Below are 15,238 nucleotides of genomic sequence, written 5' to 3'. Positions count from 1 at the left end.
TCTCTCTTGAAATTGACAGTACTTAAGTTAGGAGTTCTCTAAACCCCAGTAAGTTTCACATTTCACCCTGTGGGTTTTGCTTCAGATATGGGCAGTCTTGGAGAGAACCACAGTTATGGCACCAGCAACCTGAAGACCTCAGATACCTAACTAAGACCATATAAAGTCCATGAGTCACAGTCCCAGGGGAATCAGAGCTACTTGGCACACACCCAGAAAAGGTCAATTGGAGCATCGGAGACTATTTCTAAATACCCCAGAGCTTTGCCACTGAGAAAAATAAATAGAACTATGTATCTTGTTTCCACATCTTAGCTGGCTGAATAAATAGCTCTGATAGCGCACTCTCCAGGGCAGATTCTTAAAGTGACACTGGTCTTACTACTGCAAAGGACAGGAGAATGCGGGTGCAGCCACAAGAGAAGAAGTGCGTTTTCAATGCAGCATTCCTGGCAGCTGATCAAAGAACATGGATTATCTCTGCCCCCACAGTTGCCAGCTGTTCCTTCCCAGCAGCAAGGCAAATCATGGGTGTATGTGGTTATGGAGAGAAGGCATCAAGGGCAAATACAAAGGGAGGATCAGAGGCTTGCAAGGAGGACATCGCAAGATTCCCTCTGTAGGCAGGTTACAAGCTAGAATTCTCTTCAAGTTCCATACCAGCAGCCAAGAAGAAGCATATGCTTTTATGACCAATTCACTACACCAAAATAACTTCCCCTAGATTTCAACACAGGGACTTTGGGAGGAGCTGTGCCATCTCCAAGTCAGATGACCAACAGCACATGCAGAACTAGACAAAGCATGTGACTCCCTTTTACTCCCTCAGCATCTCAAAAAGCCCATCCATGAAGTCCCTTCCACAGTAACCCTAATTTTCTTTAATTAGACCTACTTAAAAAAAGAATAAAAAGAAGGGCATTTTACACATACCTCCATTTCTTGATGAACTTTAAACTGCCTTCTGTTTTCAAACCATAGTTATCCCAGGTATTTGTTAATGCTGGAAAAGAATTACAACCCGTTCGCAGTCTAGACTTTCAGTCTCAGGGCCTATATTCTTGCCAGCAATAGTGCTTGCTGGGGAAAACAGTCTCAAGAACACTACATCCAAACAGACTGCAAACAAACACAGTCCCTACTAATGATTCAGAAACTAGAGCCTTTAAATAGGTTGCAATTGCTTTTTAAAACAGAACAGGCTTTCACGCTTCTTCTGATGTGAAATAGCCTGTCTCTAGTGAGCCACTGACCTTCTCAGCTGCTCCTTTTTATTAAATAGAACAAGCAAGTTACAGCTCTAGGTGGGCCAGCTGATTCATAGAGTGACAAAATGGCTTGGGTTGAATGGGACCTCAAGGATCTTCCAGTTCCAACCCCTTGCCACAGGCAGCATTATCAGCCATCATATCAAGTACTAGATCGGGTTGGTTGACTTTGTGCAAATAGAAGCACAAATTCTTGTGCTCTCATGCAACAAGTCCCGTTGAATAATAAAGAACTAGAGAAACGACAGAGGCCCAAGTCCCAGTACACCCAGATCTTGATCTTTGAGACAGTCAGACAAGTAGTACTGATATGAGTCTAATAGCAGCCAGTGCCTCGGGAAAACACGAGGAAACCAGGGAATTAGGTGCAATTTCCTCAGGTAAGATAACGGACTCATCAACTACTTTTGGTTGCCTCAGAAGTCAAGTCCAACTCTGGAACTAACTTAGCCTGGGTCCTACTGTCATAAAACAGTTCTCCATGCTTCCTGAGTCTTTAAGTTGTACCAGGAGGCTACTAAGATATCCCAGGAATAACACCATAGCAATAATATTCACAGAGTGATATGCAAACCCCCATGCTGGAAACATGCTGGATCATATAATATTTTTGGAGTGATGGTGCAGAGGAATTACAGGTGCACTGGCTAAGAGAACTGACACTGTGAAGCAATTACTCAGCACTATAGTAGAAAGCCAAAAACATAGACAAAAGTGAGTTGGCTTCCCTTAACAAGGCAGCTGTGGGAAGCTGTGCATCTGTTGGGCCTATTGGTATCTTATTTAGTAAGACTAAGTGCTCAAATTTTTATAACCCCAGATACATAGGCAGAAGAACTGGAAAAAAACTGCATTAGCAAACAAAAGTACTGCATGTTGACTGCAAGTTAATCAATTGGACCTATTGAAAAATAATTCAAATTCCTTCCTTTGCAGTATATTGTGTAACTGGCCATACTGGGAGAACTGGTATTAATCTTTCACAAGAAAATCTGGGAGGTCATGATCTATTGGTGCCCCCATCCAGAGGGGCTGGCCTACACTCCTGTTACAGCTATGTATAAAACGTTCAAATTATTGTGCCACATTTGTCCTTCCACCTCTCACCTACACATCACACCCAACCCAGAGTTCCTTCTTCAGTAACCACCATCCACAAACTGCACCCATAATGAGTCTGTATAGAAGCTAGGCTTGACTGAACGTTGCTAAGATGTTCATGAACAAGCAGGAACAATGTGCTCCAAAAAGCAGAGCACATCTAAGGAAGAGAACAAGCAGGTTCTGTGTTACTTCAGCAAACGTGTGGGGAGAGGTCATAGCAATAAGTTCTGCATTCTGTTTGCAATGAGCAAACCATGTTATGTCCTTTAGTGGATGCTCATCTCCAGCGCTGAAAGGTTTTCCCTGAAACGCATTTGAGGCACTGCCAGAATGGAAAGCTTAAGGAATAATATTTTACATTCAAGCGGGGGTGCAAAATTGATTTCTCCTCAGCGAATGTACTATTTGAAATATTTAGAATGGGCTTAAAAACAGACCTGGGTTAACACTAACTGTTATTCTTCAAAAACACTGAAATGATTTGGTCACAGCTCTCTGCAGGAGGAAAAAAAAGAGACAGAACTGCCACAGTCCCACTGAACCTGCCTCAGGCCAGTGGTGACAGGAGGCTCTTGCTAAGGGATGGGCAGGAGCAGCCTGTCTGCTGCTTGGATGCACTTCTCAAAATCCAGTCCTGACTGGAAACTCAAGGATGATGCCTTGTAATCAAATTGCCATCGCTACAAGAGAACAGCCACCAGCATGAATCATGTGATGAATCACAGCATAAGCATGTCCTTCGGGGAACTATTTTTGCCTCTAAAAAGAAAAAAAAAACTGCAAATTTGAAGTGAATGGAAATTGTGCATCGATTTCTGATTTCTTAGCCTTTTCAAGTGGAACTAAAATTTTATTCCTTGCTGGTCTGGAAAGATGAGTTCCCTTTGGGCTAGTGCTTACCTGACGGTCCTGACCTTCTGCTTGCTGTAGGGGGTGATGACTTTGAAAAGCAGCTCCATGGCTCCATTGATGCCAAGCGTGGTTCCTGCAGCAACTAAACCAATAAAAGAGAAAAGCAGTCAGGTCTGAAGCAGGCAGCCTGCAATGATGTGTTTAGAGCTGGTGCAGGGAAGAGACTTGCTGCCCCAGGGCCATAAGCAAACTTCTATGGGCTCCCAATTGTCCTAAATAGATCATTTTACAAACAGAAGAACTGCAGCACAGAGCTGGCAGTGGACACACCTTTACACAGAGTCACATCAAAACCAGTTCTCAAATCCTGCACTTCTTCCCCGAGTTTCCCAAAGCTCCTTTCCCTGTGAATATTGTACTCAGTAGAGAACAAATCATAATCAAATACGTTCAGGAAAATGAGAGCTCAAATTCTTCCTACATCTGACAGAGGCAGCTGCATGAGTTTATTTCTTCGAGGCATGATGGAGGGTCAAGTTCACTTCTACTCATGCTTTTACTCAGCAGTTTGGAAGTATATTTTTGGGAGGGGTGCTTCTAAGTGCATCTTAATTTCAGCTACCTTTAATCCTTCACTTGATAGCACACACTGGGAGCATTTATAGACAGTTCTGGCAATCCAACTCTAAAAACATCCAATGAAGACTCTAGTTGTTTAGTCGGCCACAAAGGCAACAGAGTCAAAATTACTCAGACAAGATGGAAGCATAGCTGGGCTGGAGGTACCTGAAGAGTAACAGAACTGTCCTAGCAAAAGAGTATAGGGTGGATTCTGAGGTAGGGTGAGGATCTTGACATGAAACAAAAGGAGGTCATGCTGCAGTGTGCATCCTGCAACCTCTGTAACATCTGCAGCTGAAATGGGATGCAGGTGCACTGAAGCAGCGCAGTGATTGGTGTAGATTATCATTCTGGGTGGAAGGCAACACAGGGTCATTACACAGCTGTGAAACTCAAATAAAGGCACGTTTCAGCTTCTGGCCTTGGCTGCATTTTCAGTCAGACTTGGTCTTTCAAATGCTGCTTATTGCAGGGAGAAGGGTTGAATGTTGAGGTTTGGCTGCTTGCCTGAGAAAGCCCATTGCATGAAACTAGCTCCTGTACAGCTAGAAGGGACCTGCAGGGCTGGGAGCCAGGAATGCTAAATCTTAGGATGCGTGTAGCAGACTGCAGGCAGGATGGCTGTCAAGAATTATCTGCTGGGTGAGGAAAAGAGGGAGGGAGAAGAAATGGTTAGCGTGAGCAAAGGGAAACTTGTGGTGACAAAGTCAGTGCTTCACAGCAGGGAAAACCTGTATGAATCTGTAAGGATCCTTGGAGATAATACTGGAAATCCCACTGCTTGAGTTGCTTAATTTGAGGGCATAACCAAGCAAGACAAGGGAAGGAACACTAAGACAGGAGAGGAGACCAGGCATTAAATTCCCAGCTCTAATATGTACTTCCTGAAGGACCTGGAAGAAATGATTTCTCTCTGCCTCTTGCCTCTGTTGCTCCAACTGCATTGCCCTACCCTGTACAGCTGATCTGAGGATTAATACAATCAACAACAGCAAAACACTTGGCTATTATGATAACAGAATCTGCATATCAACTTAAGGTATCTAAGCCCCAGCAACGGAGTTGGCAGTATGTATTATGGAATAGGAGACCACTGCCTTAAATACCTTCATATTCGTGAATATTTTCCACTTTTATTTTCATAATCCACAGATAAAATCTCTGCAAAGGCTGTATAGATACTGTCTGGAATATTTTTTTCTAGGGTTGTCCTGAATTTTTGTGTCCAATTCTGTATATTAATAGTGCATGGAGGCACCTGCTCTAAACAGAAACATTCACTTGCACTGACATGACTAAAAAGAGCTCTACTAGTTGCCATGTTGAGGAGAAGAGGAAAACCTCGGTACTCACCATTAGAAGCACAAACCCGCAGGACCCAGAGGCAGTGGGTGAGGTTCAGATGGTGACCCAGGTTTTGTCTTGTCAGTCTCAGGATTACATCAGTTGCTGCTGCTTTCTGCACTTTAATACCAAACTTCCGATCTGTGAAATGCAAAGCAGATTCAAAAGCATTGTAAAGTCCAAGTATCTGCAGAAGTACTGATAAACAAACTGGGACCAAATCTTATAAGTGGGGATTTCATTAAAAATCCACTTAAATGTACCAGTGAGTTTGATCACTGCTATTCGTAGATTACACTGAAAACAAGAGAACATCAGATTTACCTACAGTCATCATATACAAAGAGAAACCATTTTAAAATCTTAGGATAAGAGAATAAGAAATAAATTCTGCTGGGGGGGAACTTCTCAGTTCAACCCAAGGCAGAACGTATGTATGTACACCCTCCCAGTCTTTTTGCAAGACATCCAACTGGCCAAACTGAAGATGACCAGGATTTCCAGAGTAGAACAACCCAAAAGTAAACTCAAAATACTATCAGGCACATCTCAGTGCTTATTATTGCTGGGACTGTCCATTAGTTTTAAGCCCATTCTCCTAACCCTGAGCAACCCACTGTGCAGCAGTACCTTGTTGGCCAACCCTGGCCAGGAGGCGAAGCAGAGGCAGGAGGATGCTGGGGTCGGGTGGCTCAGTCTGGGCAGCAGAGGTGAGGGCCTGCAGCAGTGCCTCGCTACCCCCTTTGCTGATCACATAGTGAATTCTTCGTCCAGTCCCTGGGGAAAAGGCGACAAGAAAAAAGGTTCTGCTCCAACCATCCTCAGCCCAGAGGAACAGTTTCCCGTAAGCCTTTAACCTTCACAGTGCACACAGATCTCCCACAGCCTTCTCACGTTGTTTGATTGCTACAAACCCCAGATCATTTGTAGAGTCGACCTCTTGGTCGCCCCCAGACTGGAGACGTGGCCATGGCTAATGGTGATGCAAGAAATGATGCTTTCTTTTCATCTTGCTTTAGTGGTCATTACCTTTACAAAACCACTGCAGAAGGTTTTCACTGTGCAGCACAGAGGAATAAACATCTGTGATGGGACTGTGAGGACTGGGGACAGCAGGATGTTCCGGTACTTACTGATGTAGCCTAGTAGCTCAGTTGGGTTGAGAATTACTGAACAAATAAGATTTTTGAGGTGGAGTGTCAGGGAAAATAAATTTAATTATTTTTTTTCCCAGTTCTTTTTGCCGATTCACTTATTTTTTTCACCTGGCTCAGACACATATAGCAACATGTCACCCTCGCAGCCCTGAGGTGGAGGTGCTGAACTTCTTCTATTGTCAAGTATTTACTGTTTGGGAAGTCAAGTTCTTCTCTTTGTCTCACAACCCCCCCTCCAGTAGCACAGGTGAATATTTCCAGTGGCTGACTACTAGAAAATGCCTGTCCTTAGCCTACAGACATTGCCCCAGCTATGCTTCCTTACCCAGAGAAAGCAGGTCAGTGAGGACACTGAGGATATTCAGGAGGACATCCTTGTCACAGGAGCTCTGAAATGGAAACACACTGATTTTAACGCTGAATTCAGAACACTGAACTTCATACTATACCAGGCTACAGCAGCTCATGCAGTACAAAGGCTCTGAGATCCTTGTTTGGATACTGAGTACTGTTTGTGCCATCTGGCCAGTGAATATGTGCAGCTATATTGATAACACACTTTAAAAGCCTCTGACAGACACAGTGATCCTACCAAGCAATATTTAATACACAGTAGCATTTCTGCAGTGTTTACATCTTAATCCTAAATTACATCTCTTTCTTTGAATCAGTCTGGTTACCTCAAAGCTGAGGAAATTAACCCGGCAACGTGTTGTCATTTTCAATAAGAACATCCGTTATTACTGCAGATGGAAAAGAATATCTATAAACCACATCTCCTACACAAGAAAATCACCCTGTCTTTGCAGCTTTACAGCTACAACCACATGGAAGCCTGGAGGCTGGTGAACAGAAAGATACCCTAAACTTATTTTTAATCAAGACTGAGCAAGCATCACACCCCAACATCACACTTTCTGCTTTAGATTCACCCGATGTTTTTCTCTAGAGGAAATGAGATATAGAATGCTCGTGGAGAAGGAAATACACGCTATCTACCATCCATCTGTGTGACACACTGCAGCCCTACTTGAATCCTGCTCCAGCCAGATTTCTTTGCTGAGACCGAAGAATTAATCATCAGCCTGTATTGTTGTAGGAGATATTTGGGTTAAGTTTTAGATCTCTTAATATCTGTACAAATACAACACAACATATACTTCCAGTATAACAGTAACCTTTCCTTTTGGTAGCCTTGGTTATGAATAACCTTAGCTGTTTCACATAAACTAGAACAGAATCACTTGATCACCCATTAAGTTATTAAAGTAGAATAACATCTTGCACATAAGTTGTTCTTGAATGTTGAAGGGCTTCAGAAATTAAACCTACTAGCACCCATTCTGGATATTTGTGGTCATTTTACCAGCCAAAATGACTTAACCATTCTCTGACATAATAACCTTAATGTTACTTTACTGAATATATAAAGCAAGAAATCAAGAAGTAACACCTAGAAAAGAGAAATTATAGAGAGAACATAAAGATGTGTGTGTAAGTCAGGTCTGTATTAATGACTGTTGCTAATGCAGATGGACAATTTATATACAGCAGCTCCCAGCTCAAACTGAAACAGCACTGAGGATGGTGCAGCTAATTAGGCAGCTCTGTATCGTACCCTTCTGCTGTTATAGTGGGGGAAGGTGTACCCTGAGTGTGACATGGGAATGAAGCAGGTAATCAGGTCAGCTTCCACAGTTAAGACCATCAGTCAGAGTTCCCACTTGCATCACGGAACTCCTAAGGGATGCTCAGCATCTCCCTCCAACCAAGCTTCCAAAAGAGTCACTATGAAGGCACTGCTGGTTCCTTCCCAGCCAAGACAAACAGAATATCTGACTTTAATGAAATCCAGTAACTCACAGTCCACCATCACAACTCTCACCATAGAGAAAGTGTCCAAATTCATACTACTGGCTCAAGAGAGTGCACAGAGAGGAACCCTGCAGCAGGGTTATTGCAGCTCTGAATACTGCTGCTTCTTGGTAATGGATAGTTCCAGCGATAGGTTAACAGTGATGTCTTTGTTCATTAGGCCAGTCTTGGACTGTCTCAAGTCTCCCAATAGGTTCAGAGGAAATAAATAGTGATGAGAGCTCTCTTGCTGAATTACTTGGCATTTTTTAAGCGTGGGTACTAAGTAGTCAGGAGGAAGCTGTCAGGGGTGATGAGTACCCACCAAATTTACTGACTCCAGGAAGAGTTACAGTTCTCAGCACCTTTTTTAAATATCAGCCCTCTAGTTTTGTCTTGCTGCCTCTCAGTATCCCTTTCCTCTGTAGGTGGATGGATTACACATTAAGGTTTCAGTAATGAAGTCTTCATTGATTTATGCTCCTATTACACTGGGCTGTTTATTTTAACTGATTGGATTGTGGGTTTCCTAAGCCATTAACACAAATAGTGATGACATAAGATATCCTCTGAATTTCCATGCACTTTTATCCAGGGGCTCAGATGAACAAAGAACTTGAGGGGACATGAAAGATCAGCCTTTAAAATGTGCAAATTACAGCTGGGTGATATTGCCAAATATTTTATCTGAGTATTTACTCTCAGTATTTTAATATTAAAACTCTGATTGGATTGGTGCCTCATCATTCCCTTCCCTCCAGTGCCCTAGTGAGAGAATTGGATGGTTTTTGTTTGCTGAAACAGTAGATTAAACCCTGGGTCCGTTAGAAAATGTATTTCCTGCTAATTTCAATGGCAAAGATTTCAACCACTGAATAAAACAGAATAGCACAGAAGAGCACAGCTTCAATTAATAATAGCCAGACAATTGAAAAATTAAAACAAGTCTAAAGTTGCTGTTGTCTTACAAGATGGCAGCCTGCATTTGAATAGAGACAGCTCAGACTTTGACTAATTAGCTTGTGATGTTCAATATCAAAGATATTTGGACAATGAGTTCTACTAGAATTAATGGCTGAAATTAATGCTTACACTAAACTGTTTGTGGAAGGATTGCCAACAAATTCATTCACAAAAAAGGTTTGGGGAAATCTTTTTGAAGAGTAAGTACACTGAGAAAGTCACAACTTGTGCCTGACGTAAAAAAGATGAATAGGGTAATTTCTTTAATGCAAATTACTTACCCAGCTCTGGTTAAAATAAACACATTCATTATTTTTATTGAAAGATATGCTTGATGTTTTGAAAAAAAAGAAAAGTTAAGCAAAGAGAGAAGTAAAATTCCTCCTGATAAATGTTTTCCATTCCTGCCAGTACTTGTGGATGTTACCTACAATACCCGTATGCACACAGACTAATGAAGATGCATTCATGGTATATAGGTGGAATGCAAACAGAAAGAAGTTCCCAGAGGCTCAAGTTAGAGTACAAAAATCACCAACCTCCTGCAGGATTTCACTACATGGATTTAGAATTAGAGCCAAATTGTTGCCTATTAATGACAAGCTGTAGCTGCCTTCATGGCTTGCAGCTGGACAAGGGCTAAGGGAACAAAAAGCATCACTTAAAAATAAAGCATGGCTGTCCTAGTTGGCCAGAGCTCTCATCCTAGTCTTACCTCAGCAAAGCCTGCTGTCTTTCCTCACCCAACTGGGAGTATCATGGGGCTGACTTCAGAGGCATTTAATCAGCTCCCAGCTGATAGTTTTCCTCTGAGGTTTTTCTGGAAATTAATCCCTGAAACACCAGGGCTTTGGTTAGCTTGGCTAAAACTCCTCATGCATAAACAGCAGGAGGATGGAGAAAGCTAGGAATAAGAAATACCACAGCACGTAGTCATTGATACATACAGGCAGTAAGGGATAGTGAACGATACCGCGTTTGGACGACAGCTTGATCCCAAGATCCATCTGACCCACAGCTCAGGTTATCTGGCCAACCTGGGAATACCCAGGGAAGGAGTTCCTGTCTGCTCGTCCTGCTGCTGGGAATGCGCCAAAACAAGTTATTATTTACTCAAGACAAGATTATAAAATTCACAACCAAGCCATAGAAACAGGTAATTTCATTACAGCAGGGAAAGACTCCAAGGATTTTCGCTACAGGCTTTGAAGAGCCACCAGAGATTATTCTCCCAGTCCCATCTGAAGGGCAGCAATTATCAGCTCAGTACCCACGTTAGCAATGGCCTAAAATGAAAGCTGCCCACAAACTCAGTCACTTCTGTGTCTCATGGGCTTTCGTAGCTTTTGCCCACAGGCAAGTATTCCTCCAAATAAAACATGCAAATTACAGAAAGCATTTAGTGTGAATGCCCGGAAAGGAATCATACAGCATTAATTTGTGCAGCATGATGCTTGCTAATAAATATTTTATTGGGAGGAAAGAAATACGAGGCTGTTATTCCACTGGCAAAATTATAAATGCAGAATTAAAGAAGTCACTCCTGCAGGGCAATGGGCAGCGTGTTCCCTGACAGCACTCCTATTAAATTAATTGTTGGATATACTGTGTGACTACTTAGGGGAAAAAGAAGGTCTGTGCTAACCAACTTCCAGATATATATATTTAAGAGAGGCAGAGGAATAGGATGTCCAGTTCTAGGTTCTATTTGTTTGTTAGCTTGTTTAAAAATAGCCTGTTTCTAAACAGGGAAGCAGAATATGACGTGTTCAAAACATGTCCTCCTTTCTTCTCTTACCCTTCATAAATTTGCTCACACAAATAACAGCAGTTGGAAGCTTAAGTGTCCGTGTAACAATGCTTGCACCTGCAAGAAGATTTCTCAATCCCTGCACTTAGAGTCCATGAAAGAGAAATCCTGGTGCGCAGCTCCACCTGCTAGACCCAATACAAGTCTGAAGGCCAAACAGAATCTCTCCTCACCCCCTCCAAAGACCTCCAGAAACTACTGGGCTGCTAATAACTGAATTAGCACTTTAATTAGATCCCGCTCCTGACGTTCTGCCACCAGCAAGGAGAAGGTGTGCACAGACTCAGCTACTCCATAGTGCTAGTGGTTCAGGTTTGCCATCTGGACATCTTCCCACTCCTGACTCCCTGGTCTCTCAATAGCTGTAAAACCAGGCTCACTGCCTTACATTCTACATCCTGTCAGAGCCGACTGCTTTGCCTAATTTAAGTGGAGCTAAAAATTCACACTACAATAAGAAAGCAAAAAAAAAAAAAAAAAAAAAAAAAAAAGAAAACCCACATGTACCCCTTCATTCTCAGCCTCACTATTCAGCCAGCTGTGGTTTTTTTGTTGTTACCAAGGGGTTATTGGCAGTGTTGGATACAAGGAGGGGGAAAAGAAGTGTTCAAGGGTCTCCAAAACTTCACTGGGGATCCTCAGAATAAGGAAGTATTGCAAGTGATACTATCTGTGGTAAACAGCATTTGTCTCACCTAACCTGGATTTCCTCTGTTCAGGAGTCAAACAGGTCAGGAAACACCAAGAAGGAGGTGAAGGGAAAGCCTCTATTTATAGACTCTGGGAGGAGGACCTTGCTGCTAGGATAGTGTCCTAAGTGACCTCTTTAATCCTACAAGAGAGGCATTCACAGCTGTGTGGGATCACGTAGCCCTCAAACTGTATGCAGGGCAGCCAAGGGGCCTCCGAGAACACAACACGTGGTCCAGCAAGTCCCTGCTCCTGTTTGTGAGCTGTGCTTGCTCCGTCACACCTGTGTCCAGCACTGCTGACACCCCATTTACCCAAGCACCAGCCATTCTCCCTCCTACTGATGCTCAATACCAAGCCAGGCTTTGTGATTTACTGGATTTTATACCAAAGGATATGGTAAACACTCAAAAAAAGTAAAAAAAAAAGAACAACAAAACCACCAAATTTCCTTTCTCCCCTGATGCAATCAGATGTAGGGCTTTTCTCATGATCTCCGTTGACCAGAGGTTATGTTTTTTGGTCATCCTTGCTTGCTCTTGCAACATTCTATAACACACCAGTCCACAGCTGGGTTCAGTAATGAGGTACTGTTCACATCAACAATTATCAACCAGGTTACTGGGCAGAAACACCACCTGAAAGCCAACTTCTTCTATGTTACTGTACTGGACTTTGCTCCTGCTCATTGAGATTTAGGTCTTGTTCTCAAAAGATACTTGTTACAGACTGTGGGACTGAACTGCTGTGAAGCAGACACAGACAAAGTCCAAACTGATATCTGAATGTCTTCAAAACACTAAAAGGTGTTGAGACGTAACAGCTTCAAGTGAACTGATCTCCAGCCAAAATAACATGGTGAATAACGCTGTGGAAATCATCTGTGCCAAGGAATCTTACTATATTTAATGCAATAAATTGCACTAACATAACACCTATCATCACAGGATCACAGATTTCTTCACAAATATTAATTAACACCTGCCCCACATCATCCTTCCTCGTATCAAATTCATTTTCCCTTGTCTGGCTGCAGGGAAATATCACCTAATGATGCCCAAGTGAATTTCCCCACCATCTAAGTGAGTCAGTGGCAAAACCAGATAGGGACTTGAAATGTCCATTCCAGTAAGATGAAGAAGAGGCCTATCCCTTGTAGGGGGGGAATATGAATGCCAAACAGGGAAATAATATCAGTGAGTCCTAGCCCTACTTCTGAAGTGATATTCATCCTTGTGTCCAAGCATGTGGGAGATGCTACACTTCATCCATAGAGGAGTTAAGAGGCACATGGTTCATGATCTGAGCCCTCAGTTTTGCCTGCTGTGTCACCAAATCTCCAGACTTGTTTCACCTAACTCCAAAGTAAGGTTTTTCATCATCTGTGCCACACTGATCATGTATCACACTAATAAAGCTTTCGCACCCAGATGCTTGCAGGAATTACGCCCTGTTAGGCCGCAATTTCTTGGATGACTTTAGCAAAGTAAATTGCTTTTTCTTGCTTGCTTTTTCTTCATGCCAAAGTACTCTATACATTTAAAAATAAATACAGAGCTATCTGTCTACAGAAGTTCCTCTACATACATAGTTGGTTTTTGTCACTTCCTCCTCTCACTTATACATCTCTAATAGAGCAATTCCTATATTAAGCAGAACCAATGGCAAAGCACATTATTTTATAACCTTAAAATCCTTCTGTTGAGTTGGAAGCATTAAAAGAATGAGGAAACCTCCAGGCAAATCCAATCACATGATTTTCTGAAGAATTTCAGACATCCCTCTGAATGCTTTGAGAGTTCTTCCTGTCATTTCTACTGCAGATAAATTCTCTGTGGTCATCTCCTATTTCACCATAAGTTGCCTCTGACACCTAAACATTTTTGACTGGATTTAATAATTATCATCCACATTTTCCCTTATTTTAAGATCAGTTTCTCCAATAGCATTAGCTATTGAACAACAGCTTCCATACGCATGCTAGCACCTACTGCTTCTTGGATTCACATCTTGGTTTACACCTACACTTTATATTACTTAGTCACTGAAATATTTTGAAATATTAACATTTCATTCAAATGCTGCTCTGTTACAGCTACATAACACCATAACACAACTGCCACCCAAACTGAACAGGGAGGGATCTGTTTTTCCCCCATTCAGCTGTAGCTCGCTCTTCCTCTATTAGCGAGGAAAGAGCATCATGAGACACGCTACAACTTTTCTTCACGAGCTTCTGTAGCTGTCACTCCAAAGAAAGCTCTGCCTTTCAATGAATGGATTTATGAATTCACAAAGATTTTATTCCCCCTCAAGCAAAGCCATTTCCCAGCTCACAAGTGAGTATAGCAGATCCTTGGAAAAATCCCAGATGTACTTTTTAATAAAGCAACAGATTCTGAAATGTAAGTAAGTGCAGGTGGAAATAGGCAACTATAATGAAGACACTGCTGCCCTTGCTATCTCTGATGTTCATGATTAGGCAAGGCACAATAAAGCCACAGGGGTCCCTCTGCCTACTCTTGGTCTGCCTTGGCACTTGCTTCCATAATGCTACATTCACTTCAGGCTTCTCTCTCTGTACTCCAGTGCTAACACTCCATTTGACACACATTAGCCTGACATCAACCTGTACAGGAAGAAAAGAAGCACTATAAGGTATATACTGGTTTAGAGTCGCAGTATTCCTCTCTCTTGCTGAGATAACTGTCAGCCTACTCCACTTCCAAAAGTGCTTTCTGGAGCAGCAATGAATATGCCTTCAATCAATCAACACTTAATAATGATGATTGAGGTTAGGGTAGTGGAGGCATACTGTTAATAACTACTGCTAGTCACAGCTTATTTTCTTAGGAGGTAGAACCTGAAAGAGAAAATGAAGAACCAATTTTTTCCCATCCAGTTTAAGTGAAAAATCAAACAACAAATGAAATTTGGCATCCATAATGAATAGCAAACTCCGCTTCCAAATTCTTAATGATTCAAAGTAGTATTACAAGTAATGTAAAGCAGAACATCTGTCTAACTACATTGCTGAGACCCATCTGTCTAGATTTTCACAGTGGCCTCTAAAAAAAGCCAAGTCCTCAGCTCTCTTCCAACTTTATAAGAGGTATGACAGGGTACACCTTTCTCCATCCAGAAATGGAGAATACTGTTACCTTCAACCCACACCCCATGTAGGTCATCCAAAAAAGGCAAGCCAACATCACCGTATTTTAAAGGCAGGCACATCTGGGACTTTCTTCAGCCCTTGTTACTTCAGTTCCACAGCAGAGAAGCACTTGCAAAGTAACTGTCAATCAGTCAAGCTAATAGGTATTTTGTTAGCTCGATGAATGAGCTCACTGCTGTGCCTGTGCTCTAAGAAAAAGTGACAGGAAATAAACTTAAAAATACGAGCTCAGTGTCCTGAGACAGTATCTGCTCTCTGAGAGTAAGGTGAATTACGCTAGGAATACCCAGGAGGAGATTTGGTGCATGCCAGAGTCTAACCTGATGCTTTTATCCAACACCAACATGCAAAGACTACCACAGTGTAGTTGTGTCTTTCTGTCTGAGCATGATTTCAAGGA

At 42.2% G+C, this 15,238-nt stretch overlaps 1 protein-coding gene across 12 annotated transcripts in view; it reads right to left on the bottom strand.

Annotated features, from left to right (window-relative positions):
• Positions 1-15,238, bottom strand: part of AGBL1 (AGBL carboxypeptidase 1) — a 460,538-nt gene that overhangs the window by 378,203 nt on the left and 67,097 nt on the right. For all 12 annotated transcript variants that reach the window (XR_014934298.1, XM_085515376.1, XM_085515383.1 and 9 more), the window contains 4 exons: positions 6,672-6,735; positions 5,820-5,966; positions 5,199-5,330; positions 3,273-3,366 (listed from right to left, as the gene is read on the bottom strand). Coding sequence is in view for 11 of the 12 variants with exons in the window: in XM_085515376.1 (XP_085371502.1) it covers positions 3,273-3,366; positions 5,199-5,330; positions 5,820-5,966; positions 6,672-6,735 (437 nt within the window). In the remaining variant the exon portion in view is untranslated. The remainder of the gene's footprint in view (positions 1-3,272; positions 3,367-5,198; positions 5,331-5,819; positions 5,967-6,671; positions 6,736-15,238) is intronic.

The sequence above is a fragment of the Coturnix japonica genome, chromosome 14 (genome assembly GCF_054131305.1).
Source record: "Coturnix japonica strain WE chromosome 14, WE-NBRP24, whole genome shotgun sequence".
NCBI classification, from domain to species: domain Eukaryota; kingdom Metazoa; phylum Chordata; class Aves; order Galliformes; family Phasianidae; genus Coturnix; species Coturnix japonica.
This window is presented reverse-complemented; position numbering and strand designations above follow the sequence as displayed.